Raw genomic sequence first — 18,928 nt, forward strand, 5'->3', positions numbered from 1 at the left:
TGTTGTCTAAATAGGAGTAAGAGTTCTTATTTTCAGAAGCTCTGCTCTCAGATCCACGTTCCTTAATTTAGAGAAATTATGTTAATCCACTTGAAACAAAAGTCCTCTTAAAGCTCAGTCATATAGAGAAGACATGGTTGAGAGGTGTGAAGGAGACCATGGAGCTACTGGCACTGATGTACATCATATAGTCAACATAAGCCTACAGACTCTGAGATGCTCTTCTTTCCACCGACTGCCATGAAAAAAAAAGTTTTTAATTTATAGATTTCTTTCTGTGTGTGTGGGAGGGTGGTCATGGATGTCCTGATTCCCATTTTTTTTAAGAGCTTAGTAGTCAATAAAGCCATGTCTTCTGCTAAGTGGAAATAAGAATTTTCCTTCCAGTTAATACAAGAGTATACAGCTGAGCTAGATGAAAACCAAAGCTCTGAGAAGCTGATTGTGTTTTAGAGGGAACTTGGGGGATGTTGCACCCAAAGTGACTGTGAGTGAGGGATAAAACAAGGATAGTTTGGGACCAAAGAGAAAAAAAGCTGGTGCGAGTTTATGTCTTTCTTTCAACATTGCTGTTGCTAAGAAAAACTTGAATAATGGAAACCCAAACAACTCAAAAGAGAAGGCAAAAAGAAAATCAAAGATCAGACAAAGTCACATGTTTTGGGAGACCTGCTTTCTAGTTTTCCAATAAATGGGTCTAATAGTACTGAAACTGGAAATCCTTGCAGGGTCATAGGACAGAAAAGTATCACAGTATCACAGTATGTTTGGGATTGGAAGGGACCTCAAAAGATCATCTAGTCCAATCCCCCTGCTGGAGCAGGAACACCTAGGTGAGGTCGCACAGGAACATGTCCAGGTGGGTTTTGAATGTCTCCAGAGAGAGGCCCAGCAGGTCACTGCACTCCATTACATGCAGTACATAATCCACATGGGCTATAAAGCTGTGTGCTGCTTCCAGCCACATTCAGCTGGAAACCCTACATTCCTCGGGCAGGAGCAAGCTGGTCATGCTCATATTCGGTACCACTGCGTGTCAGTTCAACACAACCCAGCTTCCCTCCATAATGTATCAAAAATATCATAAACAGCCTGGATTTTAAGCTCAACCAGGCTCCAGGAGCTGGTCTCTGCCAGGCCCGCACCCCTGGTGCAGGGCTGAGGCCCCCACAGTGGAAAACTGAGGCACTGGGGTCCCTGCCACAGTGCACTGCCACAGGCATAGTTCCACATTCAGAGAGATCCCAGAAATATCGTAGAGATACAGGCCTAAAAACCTGCTTTTTTAGCCATGTCCCACACGTAGGGCTGGCTGCAAGGGCCTGTGGGCAGCAGAGCTGACTCCGCAGGCAGGAGCCATGTACAGAGGCCAGAAAGGCGATCGTGCTCTCTCCTGGACCTGTTTTTCTCCAGGTGGCTGGGTGACGGATGAGCCAACTGCAGTGGGCGATGGCCTGGGGCCAAATCCGGAGCAGGGCAGCAGGGCCAGCAGATAAGCCCCTCCAGGAAAGAGAGAGCTTGGATGGCCCTCGGTAACGGGGGAAAGCAAGGGCCGTCCCCAGTTGTGGGCGACTGCCTGGCACAGGGCGCCTCTGCAGCCCCCCCGAGCGGGGGACACAGCCGCTAGGAGAGCCGCTTGGAGGCAGTGCGGCCGGGGCCTGCAGCGGCGGGGCGGAACGCAACGGCGGGCGCAGGTTGCGGAGGGCCGTTTTGAGCAGGGCACAGCGCGGCGCGGCGGGCGGCGGCGAGCCGCGGTACCGGCATGAGGGAGCTGGCGCCCGGCCCGAAGATGGAGTGCGACATCTTGGACGCGCTGGAGGCCTTGGGGTAATCGGGGAGCAGCAGCGGCTCCCCCTTGGCTGGGCGAGGGGCCAAGGGGAGCCCAGCACCGTACGGCCCGGCCGTGCGCTGAGAGGGGCCGCTTCGCCGCGGGCGGGAGGCGGGGAGGCGGAGGGGAGCGGAGAGCGGCGCCGGCCGCAGAGGGGAATCGGGGGGTGGCAGAGGGCCCTGCCCCGCGTTCCGGTGGGTGCCGGGGAAGACTCGGCTGCGGCCTGAGCTGGGCCTCTTGCCTCGCCCGGGAGCGGAGTCACTGCGGCTGCGTTGGGCTGGCCCTGGTTTAGTGGGGGAAAGGCAGAAGCGAGCGGCTGCGCGGGCGTTTCTCGGGGTGTAGAGGGACTGGGAGCGGGGTCGTTCAGCCGTGCCGAGGCGGCCGGGCCGCCTGTCCGGGCTGCAGCTCTGCAGCTCTGCGGGGCGGTCGGGTCTCCCGCCGGCCGGGCTGCCCGTCTGCCTCCCGCCAAAGCGCTTCAGGTGCAACAGAACAGAAACAGTGTAAAATTTAGTTTAATTTTTAGGTAGTCTCATTGCCGGTGCTCTCGAGCAGTGAGTTGTTAATGTTGGAAGGAAATGTGTTTAACTAAACGCTTGAATTAATACTTGAGTTCTTGTCTGTTTAGCATGTGTTGAGACATGCAACTCTGTTGTCACATTCACGTGTGATACATGAAAATGCCTGCCTCCTATTTTCTGACAAGCCATTTTGTTTTTAAATTACCATTCAATTTCTGTGTGTGTTTTTTTAATTCTGAATTATTCCTTGCTAAAAGTAACTTACAAAGATTAATTTCTTTCGAAGTATTTATGGACTAGCTTATAGTAAAATGATTTAAAAATGTGTATATTTTATGTTGAACTTGCTTCTTCTAACTAATGTTTATGCCTCTGTGCAGGTACACTGGTCCCCTCTTGGAGGAGGAAGCCCTGAACAAAGCAGCAGAAAATGGATTGTCTTCACCAGAATTTTTTGAGCTTTGTGTTTGGTTAGGTTCCCAAATAAAGTCACTTTGTAATATGGAAGAAAGCATCTCTTCAACAGATGGTACGTGGATGTTAATTTATTACAGGAATTTAGTATTTGCTCAGTGTATTTAGATCCATATTGTTGAGCTAATAGTTAAATTACAGTGTTGAAGCTTAGAAGATAGCTGAAGGTAGCCAAACTGAGGGTGATATTTGCATGTATGTAGCTTTTAGATTAAGGTCTTGTCTTGTAAAGACTCTTTCAAAAGAAAAAAAAGATGATGCTTTGGGGGTTTTTTTAGATCTGCATAAATATATAAAAGCACATTCATACATCCTGTGAGTGGCTGTTATATGTAATCATATTTTGATGGCTTAAATCCCAGAGCATGGTATCTTCAACTAGGTGGTCCAATGCAGTTTCACATTCAGCACTGTGTGTAGACACATGAGTTGCTTCTTAGTGCTACCTGATTCTTTTTGTTCAGTGCTAAAACTTGGATGAGATTTTATATTTCTTATGTTTTCACAAAAGTGTAGTGAAACTAAAAAGAAACAAAAACAAAACCCAAAACAATTGAAAATAATGGGCTTATGATTCCTGTAACTTGTTAATCAGAAAATTAATTATATTGATACACTGTTTTGTGACATAAGCTCTTCACTTCCGAGTGATGTTAATTTGCATTCATGTTTTCAAAAGACTGCTGTAGCATCAGCTTCTTGTTCAAAGCGTGAGTACAGTATTCTGTAGCTATTAAAAGGCTTGTCTGCATGTATGTGAGATTTCTTCAAGAAAAAAAAATTATACAGGGGTGGTATGTGATAAATCTTTGTCTGGGCTGTTGAAACCTGCAATTTAAATGTGTAAGTTGAGACAATTAGATTACAGTTTGATGTTTCTGTAAAAAGCCATTAGTTTTGCATTTATTTATCCCCACAGGTGATAAAGATATAGAAAGCTTCCAGCTTGAGATTAGTGGTTTTCTGAGAGAAATGTCTTGCCCGTATTCATCACTTATATCTGGAGACATCAAGGACAGATTAAGAGAGAAAGAAGATTGTCTTAAACTCCTCTGTAAGTTATAATCATTTTCCCATTTATAAGACAGTATTTTACATGCATGCTCTGTTGTTGTTGTACAATTTACATTAAATAGTTCTTTATGTGTATTTAAGTATTTGTGTGCAATCATTACAACTTAGCTGACTATGTGTCAGCTCACTTGTGCAGAAGTGGAAAATAATAAACTATGAGAAAACTATTTTAGTAGAAACTAACATTTCAACCTACTGAGGCCTCCTGATCCCTCTCTTGATCCAGTTCCAGCTTAGCTGAAACTGAGACTTTGCTTCCAGTATTTCTGAGAAGTTTCTGGGCAGCTTAAAAGAAAATGCTATGTGATTTGAAAGTGCTGAAAGCAGCATTGAGAGAAGCAAAGTCTGGTTTTATACTGGACTTGGACAAAGGAGTAGCAGCAGGAACCAGCATGATAATATTAAAGTATCCAAGGCACTAGGGGTCTGGTGGTGGAAGTGGGTTAAGGAGTTAAATACAGTCTGTAGACTGAAGGTGGGAAGTCAGGTGAGTTAGTTCAGATAAAAAATGGGAAACTAATTCTGACCTGTCCAGGAGAGAACTGAGATAGAGTCTCTCTTTTTATGGTGGTCTCACTATAAATGTAAATATTGTATTTGTATATGAGAATGTGGATGCAGAAATATTTAAGTTTCTCTACATCTGCAATTATGACACTTTTCTCTTTAGTATTTCTAAGTACAGAACTTCAGGCTTCAAAGATATTGCACAGCAAGAAAATTAAAGGCTCTCATTTGGGAAAGCACAATGAAGTTCATCAGGAAGTACAAGCTATTTGTGATGCACTGGGCCTGCCGAACTCCTCATCTTCTGATATTCCTCTCTTGTTAACCAATGTGGAACAAAAGGTATGGACTTTTTTGTGTTCTGTCTGTTCTGACACTGTGAGCATTCATCTTTAGAGTTAAGGGCCCAACAGTCTAATCCATAAAAGTCCTATCTGACAACTGCAGAGGAATTTTTATTCTGAAAGCCAGCTTAATGTTAAACTGTTTTAATTATGAGGTGAAGTATTTCAGCATTTCCCTGAGGATGCAATGTACCTGATGAGGCTTACTTTTCCATGCAAATTCAAGGTATGAGTTGAGGTAACATAGTTTTCCTGTTACCCATTTAAATGTGCTGCAGCAGGCAGAAGCCTTTGAGTAATAACTGAGGGTGCGTTTATGTACTTGTAGTATTTTCCAGATGCATTTAAATTTAATATCAAAAATTTAAATTTTTGTTTCTTCATTTATGAATTGCTAATTGCAAGTATTGATTTGTCAGTGCCATTTTTTTAGCTGCAGAAGAGGATGAAAACGCTTGAATTACCAATAGCCAGTGAATAAGCCAACTTAAATCTTATGAAACGGGACAGATCTTTCATTTGTGTCCCACCGGTTTCCAGCTAGTTTCGCTGATGTGATCCTTAATCCGGCTTCCTCACTGCAGAATGTAAATAGGCTCTTGAGGTGGAGTTTGTTTTCTCTGTCAGGCAGCTAAAGGTTTTGGTCTTTATTTCTCCCTGATATTTGGGGAGAGTGGGTGATCAGTCCCCTTTAGGAACTATGGGAGATACATGGAATGAATCCCCCTCTGCTGCTGAGTCTTTAATAATTTTACATGATTATGCTTCTTTTTTTCTTCCTGCTCCTCTTCTTATTGGCCAGTGGGCAGTTGAACATTGAGAGGTTTTGGGGAAAGGGCCTGTTACTTGCATCGATTTCTTATATCTGTACGTCTTTAGTGTCACAACACGAAACCTTTAATGGCAGTGAAAATACCAATTCCTGCACTATTAACAGTGCTTGTTCCATTGAGTTCTAATGAAATATTTATATCCAGTCTTTCCATTGAATGTTTTGGAAAGGATGAAGAAACAATTCTAGCACTGTTTTCTGAGGATTAAAATGTCAGAGTTCCAGCTAATAACTAATGGACTGAAACTTGCCTGGTACTGTTGACCTCCCTCTGTGAGTTTGTGGGCTGCAGCCCTGGGCAGGGGCCTTCCCTTTGCTTCACTTCTTGGGTGCAGATTTAGTTTGATCCCATGTTAAAGGGGTAGGACTCTAGTTTTGCAATTGCAGGACAGTAAGACCAGGCCTGGTGGCCCAGTTCCTTCTCACACACATAGTCTAGAAAGTTTTCTCTGAATTATTAGACTTCTAGTCTCTGCCACCTTTTGCAAATTTCAGGATTTCCTTTCAGATAGGATCGCAGGCTTGAATTGGTGTGTAGGGTGTTACTGTTACAGTTTATGTAAACTGTTACAGTTTCATAAGTACTAAAATGAGTAGAATCTTGAAAGTGTGTGGGGCTTTGTTTGTTTAGTTGTGGTTGTTATTGTTGTTAGTTTGGGCTTTTGTTTGTTTTTAATAATACTGCCCAGGCTATTTTGTGAGGGTTTTCAGGTCTGTCAATTCCACAGTGGTTACACCACTTGTAGTCACTTCAGAGTGTAAAAAAGTGGCAAAACTAGTTGATTCATCTTCTGTGACTCCAAATGAATAGAGTAATTTCATCTCTGCATGTTTCATCCCTTACAAACAAAGGATTTTTTTCCTACCTCTCAGGAAATTTTGTAGAATTTCTGCTATATGTTTCCTTGTCTCCTTGTCCTTCATCCCTTGCTTTAATATAGGACAGGTTCAGAGTTATTTTGATACAGTACAGAGTTAGATACTTACATTTGTAGATTTAGCTATGTTAGAATGGTGATACCACCAGTTGGAATTCACTGGCTTTGTGCTTTTTGTTACTGTGTTTGGTTTGGTGTTTTTTTTTTTTTTTTAGATTCTCACCAAAAATCCATTGAAATGATCAGTTTCTTTTTTAAACATTTTGTTGCTTCTGATTTAGTTAGGTTCTATGCAAAATTGCACTGTCAATAGTATAGTATTATCCTATATCATTTGTAATAGCAATTTACATGCTAATCTATTATTTTTATTGCATTTGCAAATGTATCTGCAGCATTTCAACATGTCTACTCTTTGTCTGTCTAGCATCTTCAGCATTGTCATTAGCTGTGGGAATAGTTCTGAGAATAGTTTGGCTGTACAGCAGCAATCTACCAAAGGGACAGATCACACATTGTATTTTGGTATGGAATGTTAGAACATTGATTGTCTTTAATAATTTGTCAGTTTATTTAAAAGACTACTATAAAATTAGGATTGCTTTCTTCGGTCAAACCATGAGTTTTACAGTACCTCAAACTTTGAATATGCAATCATAGGAAGTACTTTTTTAATTTGCATCTCCTGTAATAAAGTGGGTTGGTTATCAACATACATAAGAGAATGTGAGAGATGAATAGACAGTCTTACAGCCTCCTACCATTAAATATATTTTACTTTATTCTATACCATTGAGAAACTAATAGTGTTTTGTCTTGGTTGTTTTTTTTTTTTATTTTTTTTTAAAGATGCTGTTCCCTTGTAAAGTATATTTACAAAGGTAATATTTGAGAGGCATTCTGAAATTTAGTACCAAAACTCCCACAGAATTTAAATGAACGTTGATCAAAGATTCAGAAAAGTTTATGGCAGTGTTGAGCTTTATAACTCACACATCTGGCTCCTTTCCAGTCAAGATAGTGTGAATTTCACACCTACTTACAAAGTGACAGTCTAATACTACTTCCAATGCCATATTATTCAAAAGACTTCCGAATTTTTTTTGCCTACTTTATTTGTTTTCTAGTAGTGAAAAGTGGTGCCCTAATAGTAGAGAATGAAAAGAAATTATAAAGGGTTATCAAAGAAATTAAATCAAAACTAAGCTAAAACATTTAAGTGAAATATGAGAAGAATATATTTGAAAGTATTTCGGAATACTTCCTAGAATTTATTCATATTTAAGTTAGTGTGTTGCTTTTAACTATTAGTGTTTAATAATTTTGCAGGCATAATGGTGCCTAAACATTAAGTGTCAATGTAGTTGCAGAAACAAGGCCAAAGAGTTTTCCTGTCGACCAGAAATAAGGGTCCAACATAAATGCCTTTAAAGTTAGATAAATATTGAAATTAAAATGATCTGCAGGTAAATGGAAGAGAGGCAGAGGACGGGATAAAAATACTGTGTGCCTAAGATTTTTAGGTGATCTTTCTGCAGTTGTGCACTACACGTTATGACTAATTAAGATAATGTTCCTTCCTTGAAGTTTTGATAGTATAACTTAAATTAATGACATGTCTCTTCAGGTCAGGTTTTTTCAAAATCTTAGAAACCCTGGAAGTGCGTGCATATATGATATTTATCTGCATAAATGGCATTAAGCATAGAAATTATTGCTGTACTTTGACAGAGGGTAAAAATAATAAATAAATAAATAAATATATGGAACAGGGTAGTGAAATGTCAGCTAAAAATATTTTAATGAGTGTAGACTTATAAAACAGATGAGAAATGTCATATTCAATGCATAAAGATCTGCTTTATTTGGTAATAATAGAATAACTGTACATTTTTATACAGCAGATTTTGAAGTCAATATTTTCCTCATACAAATCAAATAACTGATTTGTTTTTCAACTATTTTTCGAGTGTGTGAACTTCCAAAACAATCCCATAAATATTTAATATGACCACGGTCATTGATTACACAGTACATCAAAAAGTCAAATATATTAATTTCCATCTAGCTTCTAATTAATTAGCTTGCTTTTTACAGCTGAGTGAATGAGAACTTTACGATGATTTGGCTGTTACAATTTGTTTTACGTTTCTATGAATGTTTTTGCTGCTCTTTTATCTGGGTGCTGCTTTTGGTGATGTTCCCACCTACACATACAGACTTCTTTCTGGGTTTTGGTGGTGGCTGTGGTGTTTTGTTTTGTTTTTTTTCAACTCCTACTTATCCTTCTTAACCTAGGGCAACTGTTGTGTTCAGGTATGCTGGTTATAGCGTAGATACATCAGTTGTATTCTTGTGCTATGACAGACAAGGGTATGTCAAAGCTCTTGTGCTCAGCGCCTTGTCATCAGTCAATGCTGGACGATGAATTCTGCAGCTGTCAGGCAGCTCAACTTATTTCACTGTTGCAGTTGTAGGTCATACCCTCGGATTCCTGCTGATGGGAGTGAGGGTGTAAAGTGGGGATTCAGTAATCTGGTGTGACTTTACAGTGTGTACAAATGTGAACATAGACCAGTTTGTCAGTGAAAAGATTCCACCTTAAATGCTGCTTGATTAATAAAACTGTCACTGAATAAAATTACATAGATATTCTTTTTAACTTGGAAAGAAATATTATAGAAATTTGTTGTTTTGTCTGTGTGTTGTTTTGCTCCCCCAGCAGCCAGTCTCATTTTGATAGACTCTCTTCCTTTCAACTCATTAGAACTTTTGAGAGTATATTCCTGACTTTAATGGTATATGGATAGGCACCTCTTGCCTAACAGAATCTTTAATTCATCTGCTATTTATCCCTTCTTCTGTACTAACCACTGATTTCTTCATCTCTTGGTGTCATGCTGTCATCTTAGTGTATTGTTGTAAGGTGTCATCTTAGTGTATTGTTCATTATTACTAGGTTTTGATTCTTCAGACATTTATTTAAATTCAAGCATAGTTTGTGCTTAGGTACATTTGAGTTTTGAAGTAGATTGAGAGGTGTCATGTAAATGCTTCACTAAAATCAAAACAAGTTGGCTACATTTAGAAGACAGACAAATCAGACCACCCTGGGAAGAGTGAGCTTTGAACCTTACCCTTATGATAAATTTAGTGTAAGTGCCTGTGTGCATACCTGAAGTCTTATAATCCTTGCAAATGTATCTAACAGCTGTCCTCAGCTACACGTTTACTGTGGATCATGCACTACCTCAATCCTTCTTTGTGACGTGTAACAGAAAATAAACTCTAGTTTTAGTCGTTTGACTTGGTTTACCATAATTATTTACAAAAGCAAATGAAGATGTAGTAGTTCTCCCCGTCAGACTGTGTGCAAAACTTGCAGGAATGATAATTTGCATGCAGTCTACTCCAGGTGAAAAATCAGTTGGCTGGTAAGTTATGTATGAGTGTTGTGCTCTTCATGGTAACAGTTTTAGAAGAGCTGTGGCAAAGTAAATTCCTTCAGGGAGAGGGGGTAAAGGTTTCTTGTGGTGAGATAGGAGAATGCAGTGGAGTTGGAAGGCAGAAAGAGAGGCTACTTCATCCCCAATTATTGAAGGCAAAAACCAGTGGACAAAATAAAAGCAAGGCTGATTTGGAGTGAACATAGAAGACTTAAACATATGTTGAATGGAACCAATTATACCATTACAAGAAAATTAGTGAGAGAGAATGGCTGCATACCTATCATATCTCTTGCCTTTCTTACTAGCACCCCTCACCAGAATTTGTACCCAAGTCTGGCATTTGGCAACAGAACTCTTAGATTCTGATTGTTTCCTTAGTTGCAGTTACAACACTAAATAAGTAGAATGACTAATTTAACTAGTACTACTTCCTACATGCACATGATAAATTTGCTGTATGCATATTGTTCTCTTACAACTGGGAGGAGGAGTGATGTGCCATAAAATATTTTTGTATAGAAGTTGGTCATGTAGTGAAAGTATTCCAGAAATCTTCTTTTAGTAACGGATGATAAGTCAGAAGATGCATATCTGTTTTCATGGATCTACTAAAACCAATGTGCTGTATGTGATTTTATGAGTAGCAAATTGTGATTGCAGCAAGTTGTGCTGAAATAAATATAATTTGTGTTCTGAGAAGAAGTATATGTTCTGTTTCAGATAAAGGACATTCTCTCAAAAGTTCAAAACAACCACGTGGGGAAATCACTGCTAACAAAACCTCTGAATTCTGACCAAGTGGTAAAAAAAAGTCTCTCCATTTCTTTTTTCTGTACTTAAAAGGGTGGTCAAAATTAATGCATGTGGCTTTATCTAACTTTGTCGATTTTAAAATTACTGTTCTGTTGCTAAATATTAATACTAAAATTCAGTTGCTAAATATTAACAGTGCTAATCAGCCACTTCCAAGATTCATGTTATAAGACAGGCTTTGTATTGGTTCATCCACTTATTAACTTGCAAAATATTTTGTATATAAATACTACTGTAGTGCTACACAGATGCACCCCTAATTTTATGTCATTCACAGTGGTCACATGGGGATAGACATCTTAGTTGCTGGATGGGGTTAACTTTAAATTGACTTCTATAACTTTATAGATTTGAATATTTGGATATTTTATTGTAACACTTCAGGAAAAATTGGAAAAAATCAATGATGCTCTTCGCAGTGAGTACGAATGTCGCCGACGGATGTTAGTGAAGAGGCTGGATGTGACGGTACAGTCATTTGGCTGGTCTGATAGGGCAAAGGTAAGCTTGCTGTATTTTTTGCTTCCTGTAGGTGGGAGTCTGCTACAATTCCCCAAGTCTTCCTACCGAATATACATACCGTGTAAAAACACTTTCACTACTGTTATCTTCTTTCTGCCCAGTTCCTTATCCTGGGTTGTAACATTCAAGTCCTAGATATTGAGGAAGGGGAAGGATTTGACCAGATGGCACAATCCATCCTTTGTGACTGTAGCTTCACAGTTATAAATTCTAGCATCCTGTCTTGGGGTTTCTCACTTTAATGAGTTCACATCTCTTCTTTTTCTTTTCTATATCCACCCCATTCCAATCAAGTAAACTGGGAGGGAACTTCAGCTTTTCTCATGCAGATGAAAGAGCAAGACAAACACTGGGCCTTAACATGGATTGGGTGCAAAAAGTGACTGCCCATAAAGTTAGTGAGATTACAGTGACTGCTACCTGTCATGGATTCAGGGCTACTGAATATACAGTCAGTTGAACAGGTGCTTTGAAAAACAGCTTGTATGAGAAAAGCACACAATAACTTGTAATCCTTCAGGTGGCTGAAAATTCCAAACCACTTCTGGATTTTTTCTGCTGTTTTTTATTTTAATTGTGATCATTTCATTTGTACTATTTCCTAGTAGTCTGTATATTAACAAATTGTCGTGATTAACCAGTCTGATATCTCTGAGCTAGAAATATATATTGTTTCTATCCAGGAGGGTAGGGTGATAAGGTAACTTGTAACTTGGTGAATATCCATGTGGGAAGCTGGAGGCAGATGTTTTTGCTGCAAGATCAACTTCCCTTCCAAAGGTCTGTGTAGAAAGCTTAAGATGGATAAGTCTTAAAACTTTGAAAGCTTACTGAAAGCATGGGTTGTTACAAGTCATTCTGGTGTCACAATTTGTCAGTGACACATGCAGACAGAATTGGGTTTGTGAAGCTCGTTAAAGTTCACTGCAAGACATGAGGCTAACTGCTGCTGTGCTGCTTTGGAATGGCTCACTATTGAATTTCTGCAGGGGCTGTGAATGCGTTCCTGCTGCAAGAAACGAAAAGGAGGGCATTTAGCTAACAGAAGCCAGGAGGTGTCCCTATGTGTATAACTCACTGTAGCTGTACCAATATAACTATATATTTCCAAATTTAAAGTATGCTTCTAATTTGTAGTTGGTGTTAGTTGATGACTGACTTAATCAGACTAAAATTTTTAAGTCACTTGATATTATTCCATTCAAACAATGTGAAAAACAATACGCTTTCACAATAGAACAATAGTTTAAAGAGATTTTTAATTATGATAAACTAGTAAGGTGATTCATTTTCCTGTCTCATAAAGACTGCTGATGTGAAATAGTATGCAGTTACAGAAATAACCAGGTTACATCTTAATTCAAAATTAGGTATGATTTTTAATCTTTTTTCCTTATTTCTCTTGTAGAAATATTTGTTTATAACTTCTCCAAGAAGACTTTGGGGATTGAAAAAGTTGTGGCATTGATATAATTCAGATATTTTATTTTTTTTTAAGCCAGGAGTCAAATTGTTGTCCTTTCTTAATTTATTTGTTAGCTTGCCTTTTTTTCCACACCATTAAATAGGTATGATACCTTTCTCTTCTTTTGATCGGGTGGCATTTTTTGTGTGGGTTTTTTTGTTGTTCATTTGATTTGGGTTTTTTTCACTAATTCAGTCCCCAGGAGAGGTAAGTTTGCAGACTGAAATGGATCCGTAAATGGTACAGTAATTGCCTAGCAAAACAGTCATGTAAAGGAACAGCACCTGTTGTCTAGTCCATCCAAGGTCAAATTTGTTTTTACTCTGATCATTCTAGATGTTTCCAGAACATTGATATGTTGTTTGTTTGTTTGTTTGTTTGTTTTTTCCCACAGATTGAACTTACTTTGAGGCTGCTCTGTTTGCATCACATATAGAAGGGATCTGTTAAATATGGCTATGTAAATCTCTTGAGAGAGCAGCTTAGACTCTAAAATTTTAGTCTTTAGTTATGTTGGAAAACATCAAAGAATCTGTTTGATGCCAGTGGGTAGGAGAGTTTCTTTTGTAATGGTGCTAAGTTTCAGCATCAATTAAAGATAATCAGCAGCTTTTTTTGTACCATAGGTCCGTCAGTATGAAGAGAATTGGTAACAACTGGCACTACATTTTGTAAAATAACCTAGATTTTCATAAATTACACCCTGTGTTCAAATTGAAACTTACCGAGACCAAGACATGGTTTACAGCGGGTTTGTGTGTTTTATGCCTAGCAAGTAAGTTGTGTTTGATTTTTATCATTTAGGTAAAAACAGATGACATAGCACGAATCTATCAGCCCAAGCGCTATGCATTATCTCCAAAGTCAACTATTACGTTAGCTCACCTTCTCGCTGCTCGAGAAGATTTATCAAAGATCATAAGAACAAGTAGTGGATCAACACGGGAAAATACAGTCTGTGCGATCAACAAGGTATGCTTTTTCTTTCTGGGATGTGATCAAAGCACATGGGATTTTACAGACCTATCAAAAGTAATTCTGTAATTGTACTCTTTGCTTAATATTTTCATTTCTTTTTGCAAGATACCTGGTGCTTTAAGAAAGGAAGATTTGCAGAATTGCAGTAAACATTGCAGCAACTTCTTTTTTATCTTACTACACACAGTCAGGCAACAGGATAAAGCAGTAGCCAAGATGTGAAGGAACAGTGGGGGCGGGGAGCGGTGTTTGTCTGTAAATGACTCGAGTTCGGTGGAACTGCACACCTCAAGTTAAGGATGTGTGTAAGTCTTTCTGGTATCAGTTTCTGGGCTACCTGTTGCCAGGATCATGTTGTTCAGTTCGTAAACCAGTGTCTTTAGTTAATCGGTATGAATCATAAAAGATTCCGTGGGAGTGTCATTTTGCTGCAAAGTAAAATTATTTGGTTTGGCTGTGGTCATAAATTAACATTGTGCTGCTTTCTTGTGTCTGATAGAAGCTGAAGCTTGAAGTAATGACATGAGTTTCACCGTTCAAAGGATGACTAAGCCTGTTTTTATTACTCCTTTATTTACAGATTTTTCTAAAGTTTTGTGCCTCATTTAGATACCCTTTAATATTTGTTGATCCCAAAGATGCTGAAATTTCTTAATCATTGTAGGATCTTGGAAAAAGTTTTTTTTCTAGAGGGGACTTAACTGGAGTGCATGGGACTGACTAGAGTATGTTAACATTCATCACACAGAGTTTATGAAATATGAAAACAACAAAAAGGCCTACTTGGATACCTCTTTGTTCTTCATCTTAGTGTTTTGTGTAATACTGTCCCGTACTGTCCCCTTTTTGCACACTGAGTAATATCCATTAAAGTCAAGATCCCCTTTTTTTTCCTTTTCTTGAAAGTGTTACTGCAGCATGTTACGTATTTTGTCCATTCCAGCTCTTTGAGTGTCAGTAGTTTCTGATCCACGGCAAACTGGCTCTGCTTTTAGAGTTGCACATCAGTTTGCCAGTTTACGTTTTTTGCCAGCTTTTTCGATATGCGCTTTTAAGTAGAAGAGCTGCATCATAAGGAGTCTATGAATATATATTTATACATTCATGTATATTATGTATTAATTACATATATTGCATGTTGTAATACTAGTACTTGACATGTGTAGCTTTCTTCATAAAGATTTCACAAAAGTAACATGAACTAGCTAGCTGCTGTTATTTCAATGTTACAGGTGGAAAATTGGATCACTTCGAGTTCTGTTGTGTTGGGGCAAGTTACAAGGACAGGAAATAGGGATTCTGCTGTCAGGGTCCACACCTAGGGGGCCTTATCTCCTGTGAAGAGCAGGCAGCATGTCTTTGTCTGTAGAAGAAGAACCCTGTGTCCCTTCAATTTATTATTACTATTTTTTTTTTAAACTAAAAATGACCTATTTTTCCATATAGGTTCTGATGGGTAGAGTACCTGACCGTGGAGGCAGACCAACAGAGATTGAACCACCTCCTCCTGAAATGCCTCCTTGGCAAAAACGACAAGAAGGTGGTGGAAGAGGTGGCTGGGGAGGTGGAGGTGGTGGTGGAAGGGGCAACTGGGGGGCTGGGGGGGGTAGAGGAGGAGGAGGTGGGGGCTTTGGGGGTGGGGGCTTTGGGGGTGGAGGTTTTGGAGGTGGGGGTTTCAGAGGTGGTGGAAGAGGAGGAGGTGGCTTCCAAGGTGGCAGGGGAGGTTATGGTGGCAGGGGAGGCTATGGTGATCCATATGGTGGAAGGGGAGGGGGAGGATACCGAAGATACTAAAAGATACTAAAATACTGTAAATAATAATAGAGTAACTGGCAAAATACAGTGGTGGTGTTTACTGATATCAGGAATTTAGATATGTTAACTTTGGTTTAGCTTAGAATTAAGCATGGTCATATGAATCATTGCATTAGACCAGCTGATGTTGTCATTGAATTCTTTTAGTTAACTGATCAGAACTTTTATACTAAAATGTGATGACTAAAGTCCTTGTTTTTCTGCTCATATGGTGTTTTTTAATATGTCTTTTTATTTAAAATAAGTCTCAGAAAACTGAATAAACCCCTTTATAAGCAAACAAAAAGTATATTATTTGATGTTTAGGCTTCTCTAATTATTGCATGTTGCATGTCCACTCCCCTGCTCTAAAATGCTGTGTAGAAAAAAACCAAAATGGGCCTAGGAACTGGATGGAAACACTTTCAAAAGACTCTAGAATGCTGTTTTCAGGCTTTTTTTCTTAATCTAGTTTTCATGCGGGACAAGTAAATGAATTTTAATATCAAGTGGTGAAATCCTTAAGGCTTCGGTCAAAATTACTCAATTTGGTTTCTTATGCTTCCAGAGCTTCATATAAAAGTAACATTCTGAATTAATACTCTACAGAAACTAATGAAACCAAGTTGTTTTGTGTGTTCCTAAATATATGAGAGACTGAAGGTCAGAGCACATACCATAAATTCAGAATCATGGTGAGTTTTGATAGTGTCTGTCTTCATATAACCTCTTTTCCATTTTATTGTTGTTTCATAAAAATATTTTAAGATCAGATTGGGCAGGAAACTTCTGCAGCCATCATATCTGGTAAGGGTTCATTTATATATTCCTTCTGAATCAGCCTTGAGACATGAAGGTTGAATAAACTGAGCTTCTTGAGAAAGAATATACCATTTCTTTGGGGTTTTTTCCTTTTTTTTTTTTTTTTTCCTCCCCCGCCTGCCAATTGTTTGGGCATCGCGGACTGCCCTGCTAATAAGACATCTACAGCAGTTACCCTTTGTCAATGACTTGTCTCTCTCTTACTCTGCCAGACAATTAGTCTGATAGCCTAAAAGAAACCGTCTTGATATTGTAAGGGTGCCTTTTCCTTCACAGGCTGTGTCAGTCTAGAAGGAGCAGTTAGGTTTCATACAGTTATGGCTGTAAATACATGTAGACAAGAATAAAATTTAGAGCTGTCGTTTAAAGAAGACAGTTTCTGTTGTCCAGAGTCTTTTAGATCTACCTCCCCTGCTTTGAGGCCACTCCTGAGTACAGAGGTAGAACAGGGAGATGATTCCCAGGTACATACTCTTGACAGTGTTTACCGTGGTCATGTTACTACAGAGAGATTTGGGAAGGCACCTGATGAACCTGGGGATGTCTGTTGATTGCATAGCACAGCAGGTGTGAAGCATTTTGAGTATGACCTGTAAGCTTACCTGCAGGTTGAACTTTAGGATTTTATTTTGGTTTTATGTTCCACAGTTATGAGTTCTTTCTGCACAAATTTCCTGTGGGTGTCCGTATTCGGTGTGCTCTAAAGATGTTCTTTTACCTTCAGGAACATGTGCATCATGTCCTGTTTCATAAGCAGCTTTATGCAGGAATGTAAAGCTCTGTTCAAAATCAAATTATTGTTTCTTTCAAAAGCCTGTGTCAGATTTTGTTGATTAGCCATCACCAGCCTTACCATTTGAAAGTTTAATCCAAATAAACTTCAGAAGTTTCTGTCCTGTTCCTCTCTGATCACAGTCTGCTTGAGAATACTGCTTGTGATATGGTAGATGCAGCCTAGCTAAATATAGTTCCTCTGCCAGGTTTGTTTTTGTTTTTCTACACTCCTTTCTGACCTAAGCTGTTATCAGCCTCTGCAGTCGTTATGGAGAGACCCTCATGGGTCATGTGGGAGCATAATACTGGTTTCCTTGTGTTTGAGCTTGATTTTTACCTAATCCTCTGGAATTGCTCAGAAATTGATGACGTACCAGATGAGACCATGGGCCTTGGAGGTGAAATGTCGGTCAGCAAAGGAACGGAGTAGTTTGGAACAACCAAAGCCTTAATATAAAATTCATTTTTTGCTACAAGTAATTTCGGAACAGCAGTCAAGCATTTAGCTTCACCAAAGAAAAAATGCTAAGAAAATCAAATGGCTTATCTATGCATAAAGATTTCATCAGTCTTAAGATGTGAAGTTGGGCTGGTTTAGTTGAGCTATTGTAACTGTGGATGTGCCTCGGTGCTTTTACACTCCTCAGTTTGTCCTGACAGGGCAGTTTTGAATGAAGTAAACCATCAAGTGAAACAGCTGTATGCCCACAAGTAATTCTAACAGTTAAATTATTTCAGTGTCATATTTCAATTATACTTATGTAGACCATGTAGAAGATGGGAATTTCAATAGGTTAAAGATGATTTTTTTTTTTTTTTTTTTGGTAATCTGGTCATTTCAGTTTTTTTAAATAATTCCAAAATGTGAAGCTGGTATTTGAAAACTGAAGTAAGCACCACCACATTTCATAGAGGTATCCTTTTCTGTCCTCTGTTGTCAGAACATTTGCTATTAATTTATCAAAAGATGCAATAATACCGTGAAAATAATTGATTTGAACCTCTTAAATTTTGTATGTCTGTCTTGAAAAAATAGCGTTTTCAAAATTCTGTTGTAAGTAAAAGATTTTCATATGTTTGAGCATTTTTGTGTTTATTCACACCTAGTGAATATCTACCTGAATATTGGTTTGGTTGATAAAGAATTGAAAAATAGGTTGGTGGGGTTTTTTTTTCGGGATTTGAGAGAGACACACTTTTGTTAACAGCTGTAAACACTAAGGAATAAAGTACTGTACTTGAAGTTGTTTGCATCACTTGTGTAGTGTGATTTGGATGCACCATCATATGTTCCTCCTGTGTTTGTAAGGAAGAATTCCTGCTGGTGATTTACAATAATGATGGAACTTACTTTTTGTGATAATGAAAAATAACAGATATATTTTGACCAAAATGGAGAGGGCAGTAGATGACAATGGAGGAAAATTTCAACAGACAGCGCATGTCACAAATGTATCCCTATTACATTACCTGGGATTACTAAGGAATCTCAGTTAAATTTTATCGTAGTAAAAAAAAAAAATTACATAGGTCTGTATGATCAGTACTTTTGTCATTACACAAGCTAAGAAAATATCCTCCAATTACTTCTGACGTTTTCTCTTTTTTTTTTTTTTTTCTAATTTCTGTAATTACTAATTAAAATACTATTTGTTTTGTATGTGTATGACTGTAGGCCAGATTTGCCCATATAAATAGAAATCATGTTTTCAGTAGTTAGTGTGCACTCCTTGTTCTCCCTCAGGTGACTGAAGGTAACTGAATGAATATGCACTATGCCCCATTGAAACATATTTGTGGTAAGATACTTTGAGGTTTACTTCAAGGTAAAGAATAGCAAGTCTTGAGGGTGCTAG

At 38.7% G+C, this 18,928-nt stretch overlaps 1 protein-coding gene across 1 annotated transcript; it reads left to right on the forward strand.

Annotated features, from left to right (window-relative positions):
- Positions 1 to 1,656: 1,656 nt before the first annotated feature.
- FAM98B (family with sequence similarity 98 member B) lies at positions 1,657 to 18,325 on the forward strand. The gene is made up of 8 exons (XM_082059476.1): positions 1,657 to 1,827; positions 2,727 to 2,875; positions 3,740 to 3,874; positions 4,565 to 4,743; positions 10,625 to 10,705; positions 11,102 to 11,218; positions 13,509 to 13,676; positions 15,129 to 18,325. Exons 1-8 carry the CDS (start codon positions 1,763 to 1,765, stop codon positions 15,474 to 15,476), a joined length of 1,242 nt encoding a protein of 413 aa, XP_081915602.1. The 5' UTR covers positions 1,657 to 1,762; the 3' UTR covers positions 15,477 to 18,325.
- Positions 18,326 to 18,928: the final 603 nt, after the last annotated feature.

This window comes from Streptopelia decaocto (assembly GCF_964273445.1).
Source record: "Streptopelia decaocto genome assembly, chromosome: 7".
Classification (NCBI taxonomy): Eukaryota; Metazoa; Chordata; class Aves; order Columbiformes; family Columbidae; genus Streptopelia; species Streptopelia decaocto.

Excerpts from the sequence above, each read along its gene's own strand:
- FAM98B (XM_082059476.1), top strand. The coding sequence starts at position 1,763 with ATGAGGGAGCTGGCGCCCGGCCCGAAGATGGAGTGCGACATCTTGGAC. Across the intron at positions 10,706-11,101 it reads CTCTGAATTCTGACCAAGTG|GAAAAATTGGAAAAAATCAA; the intron begins GTAAAAAAAAGT and ends GTAACACTTCAG. Across the intron at positions 13,677-15,128 it reads CAGTCTGTGCGATCAACAAG|GTTCTGATGGGTAGAGTACC; the intron begins GTATGCTTTTTC and ends TTTTCCATATAG.